Consider the following 26,762-nt stretch of genomic DNA (forward strand, 5'->3'; position numbering starts at 1 on the left):
TGATCTGAAAGATCAAAATTAAGAAGAAGCTGTTAAATTTTTTATGAGTGTTGCATAATCAGTAGATATTTGTCACAGAATTATGGTGGAAACTCAGTATGGATCATTCATAGTTGTGGTCAACCATTTTTCAGTACATATTCTCTAAGATCTTCAAACATCTCATTACCTGAAAGTATTATATGTTAAGAATGAATAAAATAATTTGAATTTCTATCAGAGGAAAGACATAAATATAACTAGGTTGGAAAGGTATACTCTTTGGAATACAAGATTTTTCATACTAGAGCATGAAGAACACCTGACAAAGAATTGTAGCTACAGAATTATCACTGAAAATAAGATGGGACAGAAACGTGATTATATTTTGTGGCTTTTTGCAAATTGTGAATGTAAAACTACCTTTCATATTGTCAATCAAAACACTTAATCAGAATAATATTTGTGGTTACTGGTGTGTACAGCAGTATACAGTATGATTAAATAATTATGAAGTTTTTATACTGGGATCATGGCAAAATATTCATGTTTAATTTTCTGTTTTTGATTCTCAAGAATGGTTAATTATGTTTATATTGCAGATTCTTAAATCTTTACTATCTTTCTGAATATTTAACTGTGCATGTGTATAAATTACTTTAGGCATCAGGTCCAAAGTTATTCATACTGACTGCTTGTTCTTGAGCAGACTTGTTAATTATGCCTAGTTTGTTGTATTTATATGCAATATAATTGTTTTAAGTTATATGTCATTGATCCTATTAATTTTTGGTTTATTTATTTTTGAATTTTGTTAAAAATGGTTTTAGTGAAGGACATGCCAGAATTCGGTATATGGCATCAGCTACCTTTTACTGGCTTCCAAAAATTCACAAACCTATAGTCAATGCTACAGGCTCTGCAGCCAACTGGCTTTCCAGATGCCTACATAAAATACTTCTCTCAGCCATACCACATGACTTTCTCCCAAAAGCAGAAGTTATATGTCCCATAACTTTATTTAATAGCACCATAGTTGTTGAATACACTCTTAATGTTATCTGTCAATTGAGTTTTCAGCTGTTTACTCATGTCTCCTAGGTTTGTCTGGAAATGTTTCTACGGCTACTGTTGGAGGGGTAATGGGTGCTCCTTCCAATGCAGTTGCCACTGGTGAAACAATAGGTTTTATTACAAGCCTTCCCATGCTACCTGCGCCTCCGACGGGACCTACTGCACAGTTACAGTTTGTCTCGCAAGCACAGTTGCAGCCAGCGCAGTACATGATGCAGACGGCTGCAGGGTTGGTACCTCAGGGGCTAGTGCCTCACCAGTCAACTCAACTACAACATAGGCTGATGCCTCAGCTGCCTGCGACAGTGCCGGCCATTCTCACCACTCACTATGACTTGGACAGTGAGTTATTATTTTCATGTACCTGTCTAAAGAAAACAACAAACATGTATTATTTCAAGACCCATTTTGGTATGACGTGTGTTTCTTTATGTGGAAAAGAGTTGATTAAGTAGGTTATTAACCCTTCAGTGCTGAATGATTTTAACTGTAGGACCATGTCATTACCTGACGTTTTAAAAGTCATTTTTGTAGACAAATCCAAAAGGCCAAGGAAACTATTTATGCTTGAATAACTGTGATGAATTTGATAATGAATAATACAGACTGCATATTCTGTATGCTTATTTCTTGTCAGAAGAATTGTAAGCTGATAAATAATTACAAAATTGGCAATAGTTGTTTTAGTGAAACGTTTTTGCGATGGAAATATAGCCTCAGCTGTTACAGAAAACATTCTAGACTGATATACTGGTATTTAGTGTGCTTGTATATGGTATTTACCACAATTAATAGTCATGTAAGATCAGCTCTTTATTATTTTTTTATCCAAATGCAGAGACCTGCATATCTCCGTAACTGTTACGAATCAGACCCATGTTGATATAACATTTTTTGCTTAGAATTTCCCCAAGAATCAACTGATGAAGTCTTCATTTCCTCTCAGGACAGTTTGTTTATTGACGCTGCTGATGGCTCTTACGTAGTCAGTAATGCTTACCATGCTGGTTACATTCTTTGTTGTTTCTGAATGTGGCTTCACTGGGAAATACCTCAGCTTGTATCTTTAAAATCTGAATAATTAAGTCTATAGAAAGCTTGGTTCACTGAACTCAGGCTGACAACACCTGTGACAGTAATTTATTTACACTTCTAGTACAAGTGTCCTATCATCTTTAAATCAGAATGGGTCTTGGAATTTGTGGTCACTGTAAGTACTAGCTATAATAAGTTCATAGGTTAATTGTTAAGATGTAGGTACTGTAGCGCAATATTGTTCAGATATTAAATATTTGATAAAATTGTAGGGTTAAAATAAAAGTCTGGGCATTAATTGTGGCTGGATGCTAGTATATAATTGTGAACAGTGGCCAAATTTCAGATATAAGTGGATAATAGTGCAGAGTTAATGAATGCATGTAAGTAAGATTTATACTGGCTGACATGTCTCATGGTACCAGATAAGACAGGACAGAAAAGAATAATTTAATAGCAGCAGAATTTTTTATTTTATTAGTAAACTTGTTCAAATTAAAATACTGTTTTATAATGGTGTATATGTTTAGTTAAATGCTAGTACTTAAGTCATATCCTTGGCTGCTACTTTAACATTTTATTAATTTAGGTTAATTTTCAAAGAAAATATTTTTTAGCGCCTACCATTTTTAATTTTCAATACACTGCATGTTAATCTGTCCTAACAGCAAGAAATAACTTTCTGAATGGAAATCTCCCGGGCGTATTTACAACATTTCAATCTGATCAACTGCAACAGACTAGTGCCGTGGAGAACAAGGTGGACATGTTAGATGTTCCAGGCAAGGGTCGTTGCTACGTCTACATAGCCAGGTAGCTACATATTCATACATATGTATTTTTAGTACATTTATAGTTTGTGTAATTAAATTTTCAGTCAAGACCCGGGTTTACTCCCAGGTCAGTCCACGTGGGACAAGGTAGCACTGAGACAGATTTCTGCCCCAAATCCTTTGGTTTTCTCCTGTCAGTATTATTTTACTGCTGTTCTATATTCACTTGTGTATCAGGAGGATGGATGATGAACCTATTACTTTCTGTAGTTCCATGGAGATGTAGTCTTGCCTAATCATAATTATAAAAAAGTAAAGGAAATACTGAAAGGTATTGAGACTAAATTTTTTGTTCTGAATTAATTACATTGCAAGGGAATGTGGCTGTGATGAATGTATTCCGATATGTTACCGCATGTCAGGCATTTTTGTGTTTAATTTTAGTACTTTAGTCATTTTTGGTCAGTATTTAAAGTCTAAGTGTCTTGTCATGACAATGCAACAATATCTAATTGTACAGAACAATGTGTTTACATTAAATTCTGTAAGAAGATGAGGGAGACAGCACCTGAAACCTACCGTCTGATACAGATAACATTTGATGGTGCAACAATAAGCTGATAAATAGTTTTTCACTATTTTTGTCATTTTAAAGAGGGAAAAAATGCTTTATTAAATATGATGAGTGACATCTTCAGGCAGTATTTTTAATTTTTATTTGTATATAATCAGGGAAACTTTTGGATTCTTTTTTAGGTTTTCATATGATCCATTCCAACAGTCGCCTAACGAAAACCCAGAAGCTGAACTGGTTATAAATGCAGGTGACTACCTCCTCGTCTGGGGCAACATGGATGAGGTAAATTAGCCTGTTACTTCGTTTATAGTTCATTTACAGCCACTGCAGTCATAGATATTGTGGCGGGCATGAAATAAGAAGTTATCTTCAGAATATGTAACATGCTGATCTTAAAGTGGGGAACAATAGTGAAAGATGCAGTCAACATGAAACAGTCTTACTTCATTTTGTCTGTTATATTTATTTTGGTTTATACAGAGTAATTTAGTTTGAAATTGCACTATGTAACTAAAGGATTTGCTCAGATAACTTGTTTTCACTGTCATTGAAGATAAATATGTCAGCTGTATTGCATACATTGTTTACCACATTATCAGAATTTAACCATCAAAGCAATATCTGATTCTTATATTTGCAAATAATGAAATTTGATGTTCTTATTGTCGCAAGCATGAAGATGGCTGTCTTCTATCAGATTTTATGGCACACACAACCCTTAAAATAGCCGTCTCTGTATGTATTCATGATTATTTACCCTTTAAGACTTAATTTGTATCTGAGATGTTAACTTATTTGTGTTACTTTCTCCTTTTGCGTGTGTGTGTCTGTCTGTCTATCTATGGACTTTCCCAAATTAAAGATATTGATTTGTATTTTGTATTTGTATGTATTTTGATGGAACAATTTTACTGATGGGAGAATGGATAAAATCATGATGGAGTAAACAAAGAAGGATTAAATTGATTGACAGTAAATGGATGGAGTAGACAAAAAATGTATCCACAGTATTTTACTTGATAAACCTCTAAAAGAAAGTCTCTTGATGACTTGATACAGTTGGGATAACTGAAGTCGGGCAGTAGATACAGTCTGCATTATATCTGTATTTGGATACTGGATAATTAGGATATGAATGGGAGTGTATGGATTAACTTGTTCATGTATTACAAGGAATAATCCAGTTTGACGATCGTCCTGGGTTTTTGCGTTATGTAGATTTGTCAGTAGATGCCAACATTTAAGAGAAACACGCTGTTTCCATATTCAAGACTACAGTGGCACCATCTCTTACTCTTTCCTCATTTCTTGTTGACCAACTCCCGCAGCCTTCTCAACCCGCAATCCGGTAAATCTCTTTACTCCCCAGGCTCGCCACTTCAGACCTGAAGCTGGAGACATTATGTTTGTCTAAAACGTTGGCATCTACCAACAAATTTACGTGGCACAAAAACCCAGGACATTATTCTCTCCACCACGAAAGCCTCAAATCTCACAATAATTCAATGTTTCCTTTTTGTTCTTATCTTTTCCATGAAGGATGGTTTCTTTGATGGTGAACTTCTAGATGGGAGACGTGGCCTGGTGCCATCTAATTTTATTCAGAAATTAGTTGGTGATGACTTGCTTGAGTTTCACCAGGCGGTGGTACAGGGCCTCCGAGATGGTGATGACAGTGGCTCCACAAATATAGCACACGATCTCGCCCAAGAAGCTCTTGCCTTGATGGGTTAGTTACCATGTTTATGATAAAACAGCAATGTCTAGTTTCTATATCTTGGCCATATATTTTTCCCATGCTAAGCTGACAGTGGTTAACTGTACTTACAGGTATGTTTAATCAGAATGTACTAATATTTCCTAGTATTTATTATTTAGGGAATTGGTTTATTTTTGTTGAAAACATGATAATGTATGAATTTAATTTTCCCAGTTAAAATGGTATTCTTTTGACACATGTAATGAAGATTAATTTTTGTGGAAACAAGTTTACTGATAAAAATATATGCTGTTTGTACAGTCATGTGATGTGTTGTAACAGGCTAAATTGATGTGATGTTAGTCAAGGAAAGATATATTTAATGATAGCTACCTATGGAAACTAGACTCTTATTTTAGATTTGTGAGGATCCCAGTATTTTGATTCTGAGCTGAAGTTTAGTTTACAGTTATCCTGATTCAAGAAAAATTTAGATTTATTCCATTGTTATATGAATTATGTCACAGTTAAGAAATTTAAATCAAGTTTACATGTTAAGTATTTACCAAAGTGCATTAATTTAAATTATATGCATTTCTTGGCACATTTAATTATAGAAAGATAGGGATATCTGAGCTGTTCCTTTGGTCAGACTGTGTCTTAATGGTTGAAATTATGGGGGAATTTTATTATTTGAGTGATGTGGGGATGGTAAGAATTACTTATGGCTAGGGCTTCTGTTCTATCAAAGTGAGTACCTTTTCTTGGTCTCTATGGAGAGCGTGGCTACTGATGATTGGTTCTACATAATATGTAAAATTGTTTCTTTGAATTTTGTCCAACATCTGAATTATGAAGTAATGAAACTACAGTGTTTCAGAAGCTTCTGAAACAATGTATTTTTATTATTTTATAATTTAGACAATCGTCAAAGCACAAAAGAACAATTTTATGTATCATAATGTACCATTACAGAAACCTGTAGGTTTTGACTGTTTGTTCTCCATTCTGGTGTCTCTTGACGTGCTCTGAAATCCAAGTGGGTATGTAACAGTCAATTTAGCCAATGTGCACCTTAACTACTGCAGCAATGAATCTTGAATTCACAGGATTTAAAACACCCATTAAATTCTGATCATGTAGACAGATACAGTCTGAGCAAAGACAAGTCTTACCTCCTTTCTCTCTTCTATCAAGTCTCCGACCTTCTTCCAAACCAGGGGAAGTTCGCATTTAGATAAAATTCCACTCCTTGGCTTGCCCATTAATCTAACTCACTTCCCACTTCCAGACCTAAACAAGGGCTCCATTTACTTTTGAAGACAGCAATTGTAGTGTCTGTCAGAATGTTGAAAGACATTCAGCACAGGACATGAGAGCTGAAATTATAAACAAAAAGGAAAATGTTCTCAGAATTTAGATTTTAGATTCTCATGACAGTGAGTACAAAGATGACAGCCTTCTGGGATGTGCTGTATAGTCCTGTCGACATTGACTGATGTTTCAGAGGAGTGTTCTTCCACCATCATCAGGACTATGAACAAGCCTTATTGCCCAGATTTAGTATACTCCTCTGAAATGTTGGTTAACTAATGAGACTATACAGCACAATATCCTAGAATTTTGTCATTTTTAAAATGTCAAAAGATTTAGAGAGTTTCCACAGAGATGTAAAATTAACTCAGAATTGAAATATGGCATTCTCACTTATCTCTCACATACACACTTGCATGGGTTACATATTTCTATATTCAGCACCTTGGCTACACCTGTAGGACAGACTGTGAACTTCTTACTTCATATTTATTCAGTTTGTTACAATGTATGGGAGTCAATTTACTGACTTCACTATTTCTATCTGACATTTACAGTTCAGCAAACTTGATGTCTATTTCAGTTGTGGCTAGAAGTTTCATAAAGATTGCTTTCCAAATGCTGGAAGAATTTCATGTGTTTGTGAACTGTGTTAATAAATAAATAAATAGAAAATAAATAAATGGAAGTCCACAGTTTCATCCCGTAACTGTAGAACATGTTGTCATTCAATCCATATTAGTATTATATATGAAAATAATTATAGTTGTCCCACAGGTTAAAGCCGACAGTTTCTCGTTCATGTTCTGAATGTCACGTTGCAATTACTTTGTCTGTGCATGCTGCAACTGTGCTGCCTTTGCAAGCGATGAGGGTCGATGGGGCAATGCCGCTGCATCAGCCCTGGCCCTCCCGAGGGGTTCAGTCCCAGCCCTTTTTGGGGTCTCCTATGGCCACCCTCACCAGGATATGCAAACGGGTCCTGCCTAAACTTGCGCACTCAAATGCAATTTTAAACAGTATGTTATTGCTGCATCTGTCTGAATAACCCCATCTCTCCTTACCAGGGTTGCATGATAGTGTCAAAATGCTTTTAAGAAACAGTTTAGTTTAACTGTGTAATAACTGTAAAATTAATTTCAAAATTAGATGTCACACATAAAATGAAATTTTTTTGAAAACTATCATAACTACTCTTATTCCACCAGGTAAATTCCCTTCATGTAGCAGTACATGCAGCAGTTTGTCAGAAGCCATTTCTAAAATTCTGAAACTTTTAGTGTAGGTTAGTAATTATGTATAACTATGCATGTATTACGACGAATATTAAAGTGACCTCTTGATGGAGCAAGCATTTATGTTTGTTTTCTATGAACTCAAAGAAAATATTGTGTTAAGACATTTGTTTTGTAATTACTACTAAATTATAAATGTTGGTCCAGTGAAGCTTTAGGCAGAGTTAAATGGTTACTTCATACAGTTTATCCCACTCAATACTGCTTAACCTGCATATAATGGTGTGTGGAATAAAGCATTTGTTGATCTTGCTGTTAACAGACTGGTGGTTATGTCAGCCATTTTCTGTTACTCATCACTTCATACTTTAATGATGGAGAGAAAATGTTTAAAATGTTGGTAATTTTATTTCATTTTGATGCTGACTTGTCAAACATGGGAGATAGGTAATCAACCAGATAAATACCAGTGCAGAATTGATTTTGATCTCACATTCTCTTCATTTCATTGTGATAAGAGACAAATGGGAACATCTTCAAGTGTTTTTGCTGTGAAGTATTTAGTTTCAGCAAAGGAAGGCTGTAATGAATGTAACATTTATTGAAGTAAACAGTTCAACAGGTCTACATAGTCATTTGCATGCTCTTAATTTAAAGAAAAAGCTTGTAATACAGTATATTATTTTAACTTTTTGAATCAGTTTTTCATAAACCTCCTCACACATTTACAAAATTTCCACCTAAATGTGACAGGTCGTTGCCACTTATCAAAATTATAAACACTTCCATTTTAAAATCGATTTAGATTATTATTTTTTCAGTATCGAGGATTTGTTTCATACAGAAATGTCAAATTTTCTTACAGGCTTACACTTTATAATAATTAAATTATATGTTAGTAGCTTCATGAACCCTGTCCTTGCCTTTGTAATGCAACTGACCATCGCATAGCTTCAGTATTGCATGTGTAGACAGTTAATTTATGCATTCAGTAGCTTATAGTTTGTAGTTATAAAATAGTTCCAAACCTACACTCTGACTTTGGAATTTAATGTAATTATGGATAACATATTTCAAAATTAACTCTAGTATATTTAAGATACACAGGAAGGGTATTTACGTACTATAAATTGTATGTAGGCATGTCACAAAAATTTAAATGAAGTCTTATGAAGAATAAAATTATATTTCAAAAGGAATAGTTGTTAGAGAGAAAGATATAACACCTGAGTGGTTAGCGCTCCTGTTTTGTGTTCAGGAATTCCTGGGGTAAAATATCAGTCCAGAGATTGGCTATCCAAACTGAGGGTTTTTTGGTTTTCCCCAGTTTCTCTATGCTGATGCCAGGATAGTACCTTAAATTAGGCCTGACATGTTCTTTCCAGTTCACTATTCATTTGTCATATCATCATTTGGCATTGCATAGACTTAGGTACTGACATCGTCATTTAATAAACCACAAATAAATAAATTCATAGGGAAAGAAAGAGCACTTAACATGAGTTGGATCACTGGATACTTGCAGGGTTTTACTTGTGACAGAAAGGAAAGGTATTGGGAATTTTTACTGATATGTGTTCACACATTTCAATGTAGTTAAAATTGAATAAGAATAACAAATTCTTTACATAAAGACTTACATGTGTTTCTGTGCACATCTTGTACATAAATATTTACCAAAGCAAATAATGTTCAAAAAATTAGAGAGAAATTAAACATTTTTATGTCAGATGTGCTTAGATAATAATGTTTTCAAAATAATCAGTCAAGGAATTTTTGTGTTACATAATCTCATAATTCAAGAAATATTGACCTGATTTTAATCACATTTAACATTGGAGGTATTTGTTAATCTGCCCCATGTGTATGAAACTATTTATAAGAGCATAAGAAGTTAACATTCACAGATTTTAAATCTAGATGCAATACTAGAGGGACCTGACTTTTCTTATACTGTCAAAGGAATCATATTGTTATCCATTCATACACCTGTCCATAACACGGTATAATTAATTTCAGAAACTTGCTTTGTTTCTACTTTCAGATTTTATATAGCATCCTGGTTTGTAGATGTGTAATGAAAACATCTAATTTTAAAAGCATTCTGAAGTAAAATCAAATGGTCAGTTTAATAATGGTTTAAATGGCTGCAACAGTCATATAATGTCAATTTCAAAGGATTCTGATGGTGGTGTGTCACACTCAGGATAACAAAATTCATTGACATGTCCATTGTCTAATATTTAAAAGAACACAACAGTTTTGTTGGAAACTAGATCTGTTTCCATCCTTAGGTGTAAGGGAAGGGGCATCTACTCATTTGGGTCTATTAAAAAGAGCTAATCTCAGTCACTGGACCAAAGACAGGTTAGCTCATTCTGGATCTGTTTCCAAAATATTCGTGTTCTTTTGAATAGCAGATGATGGACAAAAGTCAAAGAATTTGTAATCCTGAGCCATATAATGTGTTTCTGACTGTATCAGTTATGTCCTCTAATTCTGATTATTCTTTGTTGGGTGGGTTGAATGCGGTTGCTCAATCTATTTCTTGTATTACATCTTGGTAGCAAGTGGAGCCCATTCCGTACATTGAAGAAGGAGAAACGAGTATTAAAAGTAATGTGCGATGTGGTACAATTTAGAATTCTGAAGAATTCAACTTTTGTAGGTTTTAATATCATTAATGTTACTTGAAGAAGTGCTTATAACATCCAAGCAAATTTAATATTATCAAGTTATAGTTAGTAAGTAAAGCTGTCCTGCTACATGCCATGGAGTTGTTTGGAAGGGGAGGAGATGTAGCACCTACTAGTTCTTGATATTGACACTAGGTGGGAGTGGTCAGTCAGTGTCACACCCTGGCTGCACTTTATTTCCAGTACCCATTGGGTAGGAGGCTGGGTGGACCCCAATGCCGGTCTGGATGCGGAGGCTAGAAGAGAAATCCTTACCTCTGCTGGGGGTCAAACCCTGGACATCCAGTCTGTAGTAAGACACTGTACTGACTGAGCTATCCCGGTTTCTGTTGTTAGGTTATAGATTCTATTGGTTGTCGGGAGACAACAGTATTTTATGCAACATCCTAAAACATTCATGTCAAATGATGGCAGTTCAGTTGAGTGATCAGAACTTCTGCTTCATACTCTGGAGGTGCCAGGTTCAGATCTCAGCCTCTTCACTAGCCATTGTGAGTGAGTTTGTTTTTCCTGTCCCCAGCCAGTTAGTTTGTTTAGAGTACGAGACAGACTATGCAATGATCTGCTGTGCGTTTCTGTGTTGTTTGCCAGTGTGCATCAGTGTTAAGTTACTTATAGGCATATTTGGTGGCAGTTTTATCTTGTTAACAGAAAAGTTTTTTTTCAGTATTGGAATATGTTGCATGCCACTTGGGTGCACAAGAAACTGAAGGAAAGGAGATAAGACCATCCATTTGCATAGGTAAGCTGCCACGGTTTCAAAATATTGTGCCCTTTGGCGCCTCGTAGGATTTAAAGTTCTCATGGCAGCAAGTATGAAGATGATTTATCTCCCTGATGATGGAGGCAGCATGGACCTCTGAAATGTTGGTGGACATCTACCAGACTACATGGCACAACAACCCAGAAGACTGCATCTTAAATATGAAGATGGCTAACTTCTCAGTTGTAGTGCTGTGTGATCTGGTAGCTCTCTGCTTTTGTACTTCTTTGACATAATGTGCAAAAGAAATCAACTTTTAGACTCAACAAAAATCAGGTTTTGGGTTGAATGCAAGAGTGGCAGTTTTCAGAATCTGTTTGTGTTTGAGAGATCTAGTATTGACTCTTATGTGTCCTGGGTACACAATGACATGAAATCTTCTGAACAAAAAGCAACTCTTTCAGTATATACTGAGGTGTCATTTTAAGTAGCTGCATATCCATTATAACAACATTTTTATTGGCATTTTTTGCATGTTTGTTATTTATGGCACACCAAATTAATTTATCCACTGTATTAAGAGTCTTCACTGCATTCTACCTCTTGATCTCCAGTGATTATACTATTATGAAAGAGGCACTTTTAAGGTTGCTTAATTCCAATTAAGATCAGAGGATGTGTGTGAGGTGAAACAGAAAGGACTGGAAAGGAGTGATCAGACTGCTTAGGTATTGTAATATTTTCCTGGAGAGACTGGGAAAAACTACAAAAGACCCATGTGTAGTCAGTGCCTTAGTTGAGATTTATACCAGACAGAAATTCAGTCTGGTAAAACCACACACATCATGAACAAAGCTGATGGAGAGTTGTACATATCATCCGTCATCTGAATGGGAGGACATGATGTCAGCTGTAGGAGCAAATGTGCCAGTGGTGGCTCAGCTATTTTATTTTTGGAACTTACCATCGTTTCAGAATGCTTTTAAAACTGTTAAATATTGACCCAAACAGTTTCTTAAAGAAAAGGAAAAGAGAAGTTGTTATACCTAATAATTTCATAATTAGGACAGTAGGTAAGTTCAATTCACACAAATTACTTCTTATTAAGTACAGTTGCAAACATGTTAAAGTGTAAAATTTGTTTTCTTTGCATTCTCAGGTTCCTGTTTGTAAGGTAGTTTGGTTAATGATATCTCTGTAGAATTTTATCACAGAAATAAAACTTGTTTTCCTGCTACTGATTGTTATTGTCAGTTACTCTGGTAAGTGCTCCAATCTTTCTCTCTTCTAACTTACTGTATAATATCAGTGTTAAAGATGAGCCTGTATAGTTGACTGTGCAGTAACAGGTTTGTTCTGAGTAAGAAATACATTTTACTGTTGCCCATTTTTATGTTTATTTTCCTATCCACATTTACATCCAATTTGTTAACTACATTGTGTCCAACCTTCCTCAGAGTTTATAAATGCTTGTAAGAATCACCTGTAATCAATAATGGAAAATTGCATGTCACATATTTGTATCATAACACTGATGTAAACTTTTCTTAAAGTTCTTAGAATTAAATCCTCATCATTAAGGAAATTACCCAATTATCTGTGAATATAGACATTTTCAGTTAACAGTAGCAAAATTCTTGACAGCTGTTCCTCAATTTTATTTTATTTTGTTTTATTTAAACTTAATATATTAGAATATAATACTGTTTTGTTTTATGTTAGTCATGTTTAAACTGTTCTGTAGTTTCCTTCCATTAGAAAGTGCTGTTAAAGCACTCTAAGATCAATGAGTAGTTTTAAATTATGGCAAAAAACAAAATAGTAATGTTAAATATTAAATCACTTGTTACAGAAGATGGATACAACAAGCAACGGTCATTGGTCCCTGGCGATTACAGTTATATAGACTTGGAAGACATCTTAGAAGAGGATGATGAAGGTCTTGGCGAGCAGCTGAGTGAGGGGCCAGGTAAACTCTCCATCTGTCCATTTTTATGTATTTTATGCCCTATTTTTAATCATATTTTACCAACAGAATTGGCTTACTTTAATTTTGTATCGCAGATTAAGTGCAGATAACTCACTTCAGATATCTGCATTTCCACATATCCACAGCTTCATTTCAGTATCATGAAGAGCATCAATATCCTATTTGTGGTCATGGTAGAAGCTGCTGCGCAGGCCCACTAAGTTTCATGGCTTACCTCACCATTTTGATACTGGGGACCACAAATTAAAGCCTATCATGGTGTATCACTCTGAAAATTCATAGGCATGTTATACATTTCCCGTTTTATGAATTTTTTTATATATGCTGTGATTTACAGGAAAACAACCCCCCTGTATTACAAGACTCGTTTGTTATTGAAAAAGTATGTTTCTGTGCATTTTAATATTAAAATAATGATCTGGATTTATTGCAAATCATAGGGGCAGATGTTTTGCCTTTGCCTATTAGAGGTATTTTATATTATCACTACTCATTTGTTTGAAATTAGCCAGTTCTGTTGGTTACCATATCAGTTATATTTTATTAGCAACATACTTAACCTTTCTCAACTGAGAAAATGGGATTTAGAACCCTGTGCTGTAGTGCTGCCAGCTGAACTTAAAACTCTAGAATTTCTGCTATTTTGATATACAGCCAATAAAGGTTAAAAATACTGTTAAAATAAAATGTGAATTCATGATAAAAGTAAATAAAAGTATTCATCTTAATTGTAATATCATACCACTCAAAATTAAATAGTTTTTATAATATTAAGATTTCAATAGTAAAAAGCTAATCATATATTCAGATATTTGGTTTAAAAGTAAAATTTAAAATTGAAATGTAGTTAATATTTTCATAACTGATGGGCAGCCTGGAAGAATGCTGAGATTACATTTTACCTTTGTATGGCCTAGAATTTCAAACAAGTTTTGAATGCCACTCAATAACAGTTTAGTAATCAGTGGCTGCATGGCAGTACATAAGTGATTTAGTGGATGGATCCTACATTTACCTGATTTAATTAAATGATTTTAATTTTTACATTTAATGTGGCATTTAAACCATGTTTTATAGTTATTATAACTATCGGCGTTAATATCAACAGATTTTCCTATCTTCGAGACAGAACAGAATACAAATTATCTAATTAATAATTCACGATCTTCATCCTATTACTATGCTTGAAACACATTTGGCTGGCTACTGCAGGAAGTGTACAGAAAGATATATACTATGGCTTGATAATACAAGCTTATAGCAGTGCGCAGGATCATACCACACCACATCATTTGCACATTTTCCTTATTCCTTCTGCAGCACTGTCACGATCAAGCTAAATTTTGCAGACAATGCAAGCTTTCTTCTGTTATCAATTGCAAGCAAGATCAAATACTGTGATAATGTCTTGTTTCTTAATGTGTCATTATTTAGAATTTATATTTATTAGATATGTTTCCAGTCTGATTTAACTCATTACAGCTCAGTGGTAACTATATAACCACCTACTTTAAAAGTCAGTAACTCTGTCTTTTGCTCACAGAGTACAGATTGATTATTTCCTTAAACAGCATGAAGTTTGATAATGGAGACATTGTGTTTTCTTTGAGGTAGGAACTGAGTTCTTAAATATTTAGATGAGGTTCAGCTGCAAAGGGTCAAGTTTATTTTATTTTAGTAACTATCTAACTGGGATGAAATCTATATCCTGTTTTTAAATATGATTGTCTTACCTATGATTACCTGAATTTTTAATTTATTACCTCTTACCTAAAACTAAGTAATTACCAGTTGATTGAAAATGACCGATAATCTGAATATGGATTATGGAACATGAAAAGAATTCTTTATTTATCTCTTTATTTCAGCCCACTTATTGTGCACAAGAGATCATATTATTAGATCTTGCTTCTTTTTATGATGTAGCTACTGCAAATTGCCAGTCAGACACTCATATAATCTATTATTGCACATTTTTCTTCTACTTGATTGGTTCATTTGTTGGTTGATGTTTATTTTTGTCACTGAATTATTTATTTTGTGGAGTGAAATATTTGTTGTTACCATGTTTTCCAGTTGAAGCATTGAAATGAAAGTCAGTCACACTAATTCTCTAAGTCCCCCTTCTTCCCCATGGAGAGATAAGTTGTTTTTTTCTCTTTCCCTGTTGGTTAGTTGGTAGCAACATTATGTTGATTCATTTGTTGTTCATTAAATGGGATACATTTTGGTAGCAATGTGCCATTCATACCATTATAAACAGTACAGTAATGGACTGTTTTGTTATATAGAATGCTAATTAGTTTGCTGATTCTGTTATTTGATGAAAATATTTGTTTTACAAGGTATGTCAAGCTATGTTTGGAAGCAGATAATTGTTTTATAATAAAACTACACTGACAGAAATCAAGCTATTTTTCAACATTAATATTCATGTGTACCCACAGATGTCTCCATTATTATGAAAAAAGAAAATGTAAGCTATATGTGGGGTATACATTTTTCTCAGGTTTGCATATTGCTGATCATAAAGTGAGTAGTATAGTATATAATTTTATGATAATTACAATAGAAATGTGCTGTTGTAATTTAACAGGAATAGAAGGCAGTCATATTTTAGTGCAAGTTTGAGGTGTACCTATATTCTGTGTTTAAATTTTTGAGGTTATGTATTGTACTTGGAAAGAATACTTTGAAAAATTAGAAAGGAACACTTATTTCCCAAGAATAGTGAAACTGTAGCTCTTGATTTGCCAGCCAGAAAAATAAAAGTCTGGGTCATATTTGAACAACCTTTGTTTTTTAATTATAAATTATTATGTGTTATGATTTCTCCATCTCCTCAGTGGTTGAAATAATTATTAACTATAAGATTAATCAAAACCATGGACTATCTGGTGAACATCCTGTTAAGAATAGAAATGATTGGTTTGAATTTATAATGATGACACCAACAGAACACCTGAAGAATATTAACCAGTCACTGGCATCAGTTGGACTTATTATCTGTTACACTATGTAATAGTACATATTGATGTAATTTAGTCCCTGTGTCTAAGCAACATACCATGAAGGTTTACAGATGAAAGGAGGTTAAACTCCACATGTTCTTAACATTGGTGCCCAGGGATACCGAGTGTCCAGCTTCATGCTTCGACCACATTATTTCTGGCAAAAGTGCCCCGGTGCAGATTTAGTAGGAGGCCAGATGGGCCCCAGGGGTGAAGAAAATTCTTGTCTCTGCCACAAATTGAGTACTAACAACAAATAAAAATTTTGTAAGGATATGATATTGAAATCAAGGGACTGTACAGCTTTTGTTTAGTACAATTGTATGTCTTATTGTAGGCCTATTTTAATGAAATATGAAGTAGAACGATATTTGTTTCCAAACAGAAGTTTGACATTCCACATCTGAAATGTGCAAAAGTATTTTTCCTGAAAAGACAGAACACATCTCTGAGTTTCCTTCTTGGAACATTTCTGCATGCAGTAGAATAAAGAAGGCCTAGTTCACAGTGTTGGTTCTGAAGCATGAGCGCACAAATGCACGAAGCTGTACAATGCAATGCAATGCAGCAAGTTTCTTTGACACATATTTGACGTAAATCATAATTTTCTTCCCAGCAGTGTGACATTTAAGAATTTTACAGACAGTTGTTGATTTAAATTTATTGCAGTAATTTTTGCAGTGAAACTCCCATTTAAGGTTTCTCTTAACATAATTGATTGGAAACTAAATTGAAGGAAATGAAAATATTAACATGTTTCCCTAGGCAATAAAATTAAGTTTTAAGTACAAAGAAATCATTAAATTAAGAAACCTTACATTAGGATTTCATTGGAATAATATGCATGTAAATACATGGGTCAGTTTGTTCTATCCAAAACATGTGATATCATGTTTGTAAATTGTGTTTTCTCTTTGTGGGAGATGAATGCAAACATAGCCACTCTAAGTGACTGATGTTCTTTACTTTACAGCAAGCATCATTTTGAACTAATAATTAATATGTTATTTGACATGATTGATCAATAGATTGGTATTGCAGGTAGTAATAATGTAGATGCTTGCTAGATTTGAGGAAACCATGCATGGGTGGAGCCAGGATGTTCAAAAGTGATCTACTGCAAGTGTTTCTAGCATCACACCAAGTAGCAAGAAATGAGCATCTGAAAGCCTGAGAGATTCAAGTTATTTTTTATTGTATACCTAATTTGGTAATTAAAATCTGTTAATACCTAGTGCATAGTTCTTCTGTAGCTCACCATAGCCCATAATGCTCAGCTAATTCTATTTTCTATTTACAGTGTTTAGTAGATTCACAAAATAACACGTCTTAAAGAGCTATTGACTGTATGGATATTTCGAGACTGCTGAAGCAATAATGTATGTATATTCTTGGTAATATACTAAGGTGACAAGTGCAGTTCATACATAATGCTATAGATCTGTCATCTAAAGTTTGTACTGTCTTAAGTTGAAGAGCACAGGGAACAGAGATGTTACAGCACATTTGTTAAAACAAGGATTGAATGATGTGGATTAATTATGTCCTATTGCCACATCTTACGACATTACAGAAAATTGACCATTTGTAAGTAGAGTAGTTTGAGTGATCAAAAATCATTTTCTGTCTATTTTGATCATCCATTGGCATGTAAAGTAAATTATGACATCAGTCTTTCACAAGCTCAGGTACAGAGCTATTGGTCTGATATTTGGCTCCAAGCTCAGTTTTTATTACTAATAAATACAGTAGTTTTAGATCATCAGATCCTGTCGAGTGGAGCAGACCAGGCATGCAGTTTTTCTTATGGCTTTCTCCTTGGATCCCATGTATTCCTTCTGCTATTGGCTGCTGGCTGGTGGCTGAACAGAGATAGAGCTGCTTTTCCACCTTCCTCCATTCCAAAAATCCAATGGTTATCATTTCGAAGACTGTCCTGTTCTCTCGTCCGTGTGCTCTGTCTGTCTGGGTTGCAAACTGCAGCAGCAGTGGTATTCTTCTCGGATCTAGTCCCAGCGCCGAAACAACTTACACTGGAGAGACAACTCAACAAGAGCGTCCTGATTGGCTGGAATCCCCCAGATGCCCCACCTGGAGCCATAGACTCATACCATGTGTACGTTGATGGTGTTCTCAAGACGACTATCAAGGCAACGGAGCGGACCAGGGCACTTGTTGAGGGTGTTGACTCAACAAGAGTGAGTAGTCTACTCTAATACGCTTGTATAGAATGAACATTATGTGCAACTAGTCTGCATTTCATTAAAAAAAGTTGTGCAAAGATCAGGACGTATCATAGGTGGTCATAACTCAGATTATGGAGACATTATTGCAGGAAACAAGACAAAGTGAGATATTTATAAGGAAGTACAAGATATTTTCTCAAAATTGGGCTATTAATTTCCAGAATTAGTTTTTATACATAATTTTTTGCAATATTTACTCTTAATTTGAAAGCTAGAAGATGGCTGTCTTTGGGGTTGTAATACCATATAGTATGACAGAAGTTTTATGAACGTTTCAGGTGTACTTGCTGCCTCCATCATCAGGGCATTGATGGAATCAGTAAGTACCTCTGAAACTTTACCAGATTACATGGCGTAATAACCCAGAAGCCAACCATCTTCAAACTCACTGCCGTGAGATCCTCAGATCATGAAAATTTAATGAGGCTTCCTTAGCATATGAAAACCAAAATGTTGAGTCTCCTTAAACAGTGAAGCTTGAACTTATAGCTTATGTTGCACATATTCACTGCAGCCCCATCGGATCAGTGTGCGATCCATCACACCCAACAGACGAACATCTCGTGATGCAGCGTGCACTATGGTGATCGGTAAGGATATGCCCTTGGGTCCCAGCAATGTGAAGGCGAGCCATGTAACCAGCACTTCAGCTATCATCTCATGGTTACCCAGTAATAGCAATCACCAGCATGTTGTGTGCGTCAACAATGTGGAGGTTCGGACAGTGAAACCTGGTGTCTACAGGCATACTATCACTGGTACGATGTTTCTGCTGTTACTGTAGTCCTCTCATGTAATTATATCTATCTTTTTTAAATCATTAATGCCTTCAGATGCAATTAACATGTTTATTCTGGTTTGCACTTTACATGTATTTCTGTACAGCCATTGCATTTTATGAAAATTGTATCCCTCTCATTCATCAGCAATGGAATTCCCTGGAAAAAATTTGTGGTACTAATCATAGATTTATGTTTGCCTCCTTGAAAATGCCAGATAGGAAAGTATTTACCTCCTGGGCCAATTAAAGTAGCTATGATTTTGTGGATGTCGGTCTTCTGGGCAATAACATTGTGTGAACTTGTCAGTAAATACCAATGTTTTGGAGAAACATACAGCCTACATCTTCAGAAGTCCACATAATTTTACAACCCTGAACATAAACTTCTTCACTGCTGTGAGAACAACAGATCTCATAGGGTATTGGTGATATCTTATATAAAGACAAAGCTCAAGTCTCAAGTGCTCCTAGTGTTGAGAGGTCTGAAGAATTGTAGTCTTATCGCCATGCCTTCCACTTGTTTTGCAGCCTAGTACTTTGGAAAGTGTCTAATCTGAAAAGTAAAACTTCTTTATTGAAATGTTCAACCAGTAAGATCTGTAATGAATTTCTAAGCTGATTTTTGTTTTAGTTGTGTTGTTGCTTGTTGGCCTAGGTGATGTGCTGACTGATGGTTATGGTTGAATAACACACTCTGATGTCATTGCAGGCCTAGCTCCTAACACTGTATACAGGGTGACAGTTCGAGCCAAAAATATACGGGCTCCTAATTTTGATGAGAAGGCAAGCCAGCAGATGGAGAGGTTCTCTTGTCATATCGACTTTCGAACATTGCCCAAAGGTGAGACTATCATCATTGCTTCAATATTTTTAATTTACTAAGTTCACTCTTGGGAAGTGAAATTATGTTCCAAGAGTTAAGTCTTAAGTTGCACAATCAGAACTGTAATTGTGGAATTTTACCATACACTTAACTTATTTATCACCCATTTTTTATGATGTTGTTACAGGTAAATAAGAACTTGAATATGGCAAACTGATTTTACTGTGTAATTTTTTATTAAACTGTTGGTGATACCATTAATTCTGTTAGTGGGGCAGATTTGGGTTTAGAAACAAATAAATATAAAATAATTACTCCACATATGCTTATGCAATAATGAATAATATAATAAAGACGGGTGTTTTTTAAACCTACATCCTTTATTCTGAATCATTACAAGTGTGTTGCTTTTCAAAGTAGGGTCCCCTGTACTGAAGACAATTATCTCAACACTATATAATCCACATTACTGATTCTCATGGCAGGAAGTATGGCTATCATCTGGTATGTTGTGCTATGTAGATAACTTGAAAGTAATTTGTAAATTTATATCCTTTGATACTCTTTAATTTATTATCATAATTCCAAAACACTGTAAATGCTAGACACTACTATAAATTAACTGGAATGGTATCTCACAGATATTTATATATATCTACACACAAAACTCATTGCCTTTGAGCAAATGAACAGCAGTAACAATGGGTAATGTTGGTGCACAAATTAGCTTCTTCTGTTGAAAGGAAGGTACAATCTGTGCGTACCACATTATGTACAGGTACAGTCAGTGGCATGCCGTGCATGGAAGCAAGGGAAGCATTGCTTCCGTTGTTGAGAAATGAAATGAAAAGAATTTGTACATAAATAATTCAAGTTGAATAATAGGGATTGTGAATATTGTCATCTTAATAACAGTTTGTCCCACCAGATGTATCTATAGGAAGCAATTCTGACTGTGTTGTCCATGCCTCTTGGCCTGTAGTGCAGAAGCAAAAGAATGTGTTCTTTCAGTGGTGATGTGAAAATTAACTGATTATGTGTGATTTCAGTTCTTGTTGGGTGTTGTAAGTAACATTAAGTTTATTAAAACATTGTGTGTGCATATTTAGATGGTGCAGGATTGTATTTGTGATCGTATTTTGAAGCATGTTAAACTCCAGAAAGTAAACAATCCTCGTGCAAGGGAAGCATTTCCTATCTCATGGTACAAGTTGCTGGGGAGTGATTAGACTACATGCACAGCTAAAATGAACGTTGGCAGAGAACCTTTATGTGACTGTGCAATCGAATGCCTTTTAAAACGGATTTAATAGTAGGGACTTTTCTGAAAAGAAAATAATTATAGAAAGAAGACTACTGACATGCAAGTTGCCAGAACTAAAAGCACAAACAAAATCATGTGTAAGGAAATTTAACTTGTCTGTGAGTAATATTACCCAATGTGCTGGTAAAAAGTGGCCATGCAGTTTGGGGTGTGGCCTATGATCGCTTAGACACTGGGATCATGAGTTCAAATTCCACTCACAGCATGGATGTTTGTCTACATCTTTGTATGTTGTGGTTTCCTGTATAGGGAGAGGCCTTGCAACGGGCTGATCACTCATTCAAGGAACCTTATCAAATGTCTAGAAAGATAAAGAAACTTCCCATGTGTTTGTTGGCCAATGCCATTGAAGGACTGTAGAGCCATTGATGATTTTGATGACAATGATGATATCTATTGTAACATTAATGGTTGGGGATGTTTTTTGTATTTACCTTAGTCAAGTTTATTGACACTCAAATGATGAGCAAGTTAAGCAAAGTTGATTTCATATACAACCAGTAGATGGCACAGATAGCTCATGTACTTTATGATATATTTATTTGGGAGATATGTGACATTTGTTTCAGTGCACAATTTTATAGAGTAGATGTTGTATCCAAAAGTTATGTTTCCTAATAATGCTGCCATTCTTTAACCTTTACCATACAGGAATAGGGTATTTAAACCCCTATACTACGGGGCTGCCATCCGGACTTTAAACTTTGAGGTTAATAGTTTAGTGTTATGTTGTTGTGAGTGACGCATGGCCAGGTGTACCGCATGTAAGCCGTGACAGCGAATGAAGATTAATGAGTTTTAATAATGCAGGTGAAGAGTTATAAGGTTTAATGGAAATTTGTTTAATGAAAGCAGCAGTAGTACCTACAAAATGAGGTCATCAAAGTGATGAACAGTGTTTTTTTATAGTAACAAGGAACATGAGCTGCAGTATTGTGTTGTGCATGACAAGGGTTTTGTCCTGGAACAGTTGGTCACTCCAGGCCAACAGATGATAGCAGCTGTGGAATAGAACCCATCCCAATATGGCCTTATCATATAATTATTAACTGTAGCTCAAACCTTTTTCCTTGCCACAAACTGTGTGTTGCTAATGGTGTTAATTGTTAGCTTTTTTTTAGCTGAAAAGAAAAAAACTCTGTTTTAATGTCTTCCGAGTCTGACTGTTGCATTCTTAATTATTATGATTTTATTATTAACTGATTAACCAATTTTTCTTTCTTGTATTTGTCTGCTTGCATGGATAAGGCTGCAAAGGTGATGATAACATTTTTCCAAGAAACATACTTTATGTTCTTAGTTTGTGTTGTTTTCTTGAGATGAAGTAATTTTAGAATCACCTATTAAATGCTGCAAACATTATTTTACTCTTATGGCCAGGTTCTAAGAGGACAAAAGTTAGAGACTTCATGGTCTGTTTGAAGTAAAATTAACAAATGTATTTATATTTAAGTTAAGAATCATGGATGCATTGCCAACGCACATTGGATATTAAAGGATAAATAACCCTTTCAAAATACATAAAATTATTTTTAAGAATTTTTTTTTTAATAAATGAGTTTAAGTTGGATGGTGTTTGTGAAGATGAATCAAGTCATTTCATTTTGGGTGAAGTTACAGTTTACTTAAATTCTCAGAAATGTTTAATAATCATGAACAATTGATTTCTTTACATACATTCAGATCAGACCTAGCATTATGAAAGTAATTATTTTCATGATTTTAATTTAGTTATAATAACAGTAATATTAAATAATAATAATAGACTCATGCTTGAAATATCGTTAAACAACAGTGTCACGATTATTTTTCCTTTTCTCATTGATTTAGTTGTATGTTTCTGGCAAGTGAGACAGTGGGTTGGGATATTTGGTGGACAGCAAGACGAGGCTACAGGTATAGTAGTTCCTCTGTTCATATCACCTGCCACCTGTAAGCATGGAATTTGTTGTGTAATTACAACACCCTTCTAAAATAATGACCCTTTGTCATGACCTGCATCAAGCTTGTTTGATTCAACATTCTATAAACTACCAGTAAGCACATAAACTGTAATGTTGACACCACTATGAGTGTTCTGTCTCTGAATGTACTCTTTTCCTGGCTATTGCCTTTCATTCTGTTAGGTTATGGGTTGAGGGGATTGATGTATTTATGAGATATTCTGATTATAAATTTTAGTGGATTCATGGAGGATGTCCACACAATTTGGTGTCTTTATTTCCTACAGATATTCCAACTCTTGGATAACAATTACATATACTTTAGCAAACTAGGCCCATATTTTCCTTTGAGAATACATATTTGAATGCCACAATATGTAAGGTTCTGAACCATGCATTGTGGTTCATGTTTTGTTTTAACATTTTAAAGATCTTACAGACTAATTCCTTTTACTGGCCTTGTTTTTCATAGTGTATAGTGTCTATGTTAATAGTAATATGTTGTTTTAAAATAAACCCTGATTGATTTATCATAATTTCATGTTATTCACAAATCCTAATTATTATTATTCAATCTGTCACTGTATACATAATACTTATGCCAAAAATGTGTGATGTTAACTTCAGAAACATGAAACATTTAACATGCCAATATTCTGCCATGTAACAGGCTAAAACCAAGTTGACAAAAAGTAGATTATTTGGGATTTGCTTTATGTTCCAACATGCTGTAATATTTTTCAAAAGATACCTACCTAGGTAGATGGTACTGTCTCAGGGCCATGTCTAATTGTGCAATTTGCTATTAGCCGTACTGAACCATCGGGTGCTACCACAAAAGAGTTGGTACTGATGTGACATGATTGAAGATGTGGCAAATTTGTAAAGGGTTCCAGAAACTTTTTACCCTCATAAAAGTAAACAAAATTATAACATTAATTCCACATATATAATTAATTTAACTTATTAGAGCTTGATATGGTTGTATGATGACCACTTATTATAAAACCATTGTCATAATGGTCTGATGACGTTTCATTGTACTTGTTGTTCCTACATTACCAATAATTTAACATATTTTTTACCATCACTGAATATATTAACATATCACAATTCATCAAATTTAAACAATCATTGAAATAAATGGCTATGTAATATTTTATGCTTTGTGGCATTTCTTGATGACAATTTACGTGCTTTGAAAGTTGAAGTTTATTATATCATTGCTAATTTCTTCCTAAACAATAGTTTTATTTTCTTCTTCTGCCTCTTATAGGATTGTTTGTTTCATTGTTTTATTCCATTTTCCTCATAAGTTCTTCATGATATATAATTGTCCTAAACATGAGTAATTCTGATTTGTTGACTTGAAATGCTGTGTGCAACATTGAATTGCAACCCAACAATATGTATTGTAGCATCAAAATGAAATCAGAAACAGGTCAACCCCTATGTAAGATTTGAGGTTTTCACAGCGGTGAGTATGAAGATTACTGTCTTCTGGGTTGTTGCGCTGTGTAGTCTGGTCGATGTTAACCAACGTTTCAGAGGTCATACTGCCTCCGTCATCAGGGCGATGAAGATTTCTGTCTTCTGGGTTGTTGCGCTGTGTAGTCTGGTCGATGTTAACCAACGTTTCAGAGGTCAGGGCCCTGATGACGGAGGCAGTATGACCTCTGAAACGTTGGTTAACATCGACCAGACTACACAGCGCAACAACCCAGAAGACAGAAATCTTCAGGTCAACCCCTGTGTAATACTCTCTCCTAACCTCCCCAGTGATGCTTGAGTCAAGGTCATGTTTGTTCATTGTTGAACATTACTTTGCATCAAAATTGTTGGCTGCAGTTTGTGAAGCATATAGTAATGCATATCCTGACAAGGAAGTAGCGAATAAGACAACAGTTTGCCAAATGAAAACAAAATTTTTGAACATAGAAAGTGTTTGTCTATGACAGGTGTTCATCAGGCCACAGAACAGCTGGAATTATGGCCATACTGATTTCAAAGAATGCATCAGCTGCAACAGTGGTATATGGCTCCAACAATTTAATATTCCCATTGGTTTTGTCATTTTGTGTTTAAAGGCGTTCATGTGAAGTAATTAGGGTTATGTTTTAAATGGAACATCGGTACATGCTTCAGGCTTGCCATTACAAGTACCCTTGTCTTCAAAGAAATAGTGACAAATAGTGAGATAAGTAATTACATAATAAATTAAAGGTTCAGCGTACATAAATGCATTCAAAATTTCTGTAGGGAAATTAGTATGTAAATCAGTAGCTTAGAAGACGAAGGATGAGTTGGGAAGATATTGAATTGGATCTTAGGAAATTAGGTTTGAAAAATAAGAACCATATTGTACTCACTCATAATTATGTATAATGGTGGGTTTTGAAGTAAGTGATGGAAAATCTAGTAACCCAATTTGTTTCAGTTAAGATTTTAAAGCATCAGTATGCAATATGACCATATATATTGTAATATATGGTTACTTCGCTTCTCATTAGTTATGATTTAGAAATGGAACTTGATAATACCTAACAGTGAATTGTTTAGCACTGGTCTTTGTATGGAAATGAACAAACTGTGCTATTGTGACTGCATAATTGAATTTTCTTTTCACCAACCTCTTTGCAAGACTTGTACTAACTGTTTATATCGATTTATCATATTTCATCATTCAAAGTTATACCTTAATTTGCATGCTGAGACTTGTATTGGTCCATTTATAACTGTACATAATGATGAATTTCTTTTAGGATCTGGCCAATATGAGTTGAAAGTTAGTAATCTTATTTATTGTTGGAATGCTATCAACATTATTTCCCTTAATGTAATTGTAATTAAGCATATTAGTCTTGTGGCCACTGGCATGAAATGTACATATAATTATTTTTTTGTAAATACATGCGGAGAATAGTTGGTCCAGTCTGGCATTCTGTTTGGACCCAAAACATGATCTCTTATTATCACCACTCTAATGTTGCTTTCTTTTTGTGGATTTTGATATGAGGTGTGGCTTGGTACAAACTCCAAACTTGAACTAAGTTATATTGTCTCTGCTGTGTTGTGTAATTTTATTACATATACTGTGTTTACATATGGAATTATAAAACTTTATTTTAACAAAAACTTCTTGAAAATCTATGTGTGAGTCTACTTGTATTTAACAATATTTTGACACTGTAAATAATTTAGAGACAGTAGTTTTGTGATCAACATTTTCTGCTGGAACATTAAGCTCCTAATTTTGTGTCTTCTCCTTTGTGCATATTTCAGATAGTGTATAAACATCTGATAATTTTGACAAGGAATACAAATATTATGGTGTTTAGTTACAGCAGTCTAAAAATAATGGCATATATTTTATCATGTTGGTAATACTTGAAGGGAAGGAATGTTGTCATTTATGAAATACCCCATGAGAATATAAATTTAATTTTTTATGGTGACAACAGTCAGTGCAAAAAGGGCTGAAGTGTTTCTGAAAGACTAGAAGTTACAAGTTTAATATTTGCCCTTTATTATCTTCCAATAAAATTGGCTTGTTACTTCT

General features: G+C 34.6%; 1 protein-coding gene across 20 annotated transcripts in view; it reads left to right on the top strand.

Annotated features, from left to right (window-relative positions):
• Positions 1-26,762, top strand: part of Rbp (RIMS binding protein) — a 95,291-nt gene that overhangs the window by 33,491 nt on the left and 35,038 nt on the right. For 13 of the 20 annotated variants that reach the window (XR_015534358.1, XR_015534359.1, XR_015534360.1 and 10 more), the window contains 10 exons: positions 1,081-1,395; positions 2,757-2,901; positions 3,618-3,720; positions 4,978-5,167; positions 7,318-7,470; positions 12,938-13,054; positions 18,070-18,284; positions 18,847-19,090; positions 19,823-19,954; positions 23,091-23,156. Coding sequence is in view for 17 of the 20 variants with exons in the window: in XM_087345894.1 (XP_087202020.1) it covers positions 1,081-1,395; positions 2,757-2,901; positions 3,618-3,720; positions 4,978-5,167; positions 7,318-7,470; positions 12,938-13,054; positions 18,070-18,284; positions 18,847-19,090; positions 19,823-19,954; positions 23,091-23,156 (1,680 nt within the window). In the remaining 3 variants the exon portion in view is untranslated. Of the gene's footprint in view, positions 1-1,080; positions 1,396-2,756; positions 2,902-3,617; positions 3,721-4,977; positions 5,168-7,317; positions 7,471-11,049; positions 11,125-12,937; positions 13,055-18,069; positions 18,285-18,846; positions 19,091-19,822; positions 19,955-23,090; positions 23,157-26,762 lie in introns of all 20 variants that reach the window. The other 7 variants (XM_087345887.1, XM_087345889.1, XM_087345890.1 and 4 more) reach the window with 7 other exon arrangements.

The sequence above is a fragment of the Zootermopsis nevadensis genome, unplaced genomic scaffold (assembly GCF_977971745.1).
Source record: "Zootermopsis nevadensis isolate Lab colony 2312 unplaced genomic scaffold, Znev_1.0 Znev_ptg000009l, whole genome shotgun sequence".
Lineage (NCBI taxonomy): Eukaryota > Metazoa > Arthropoda > Insecta > Blattodea > Termopsidae > Zootermopsis > Zootermopsis nevadensis.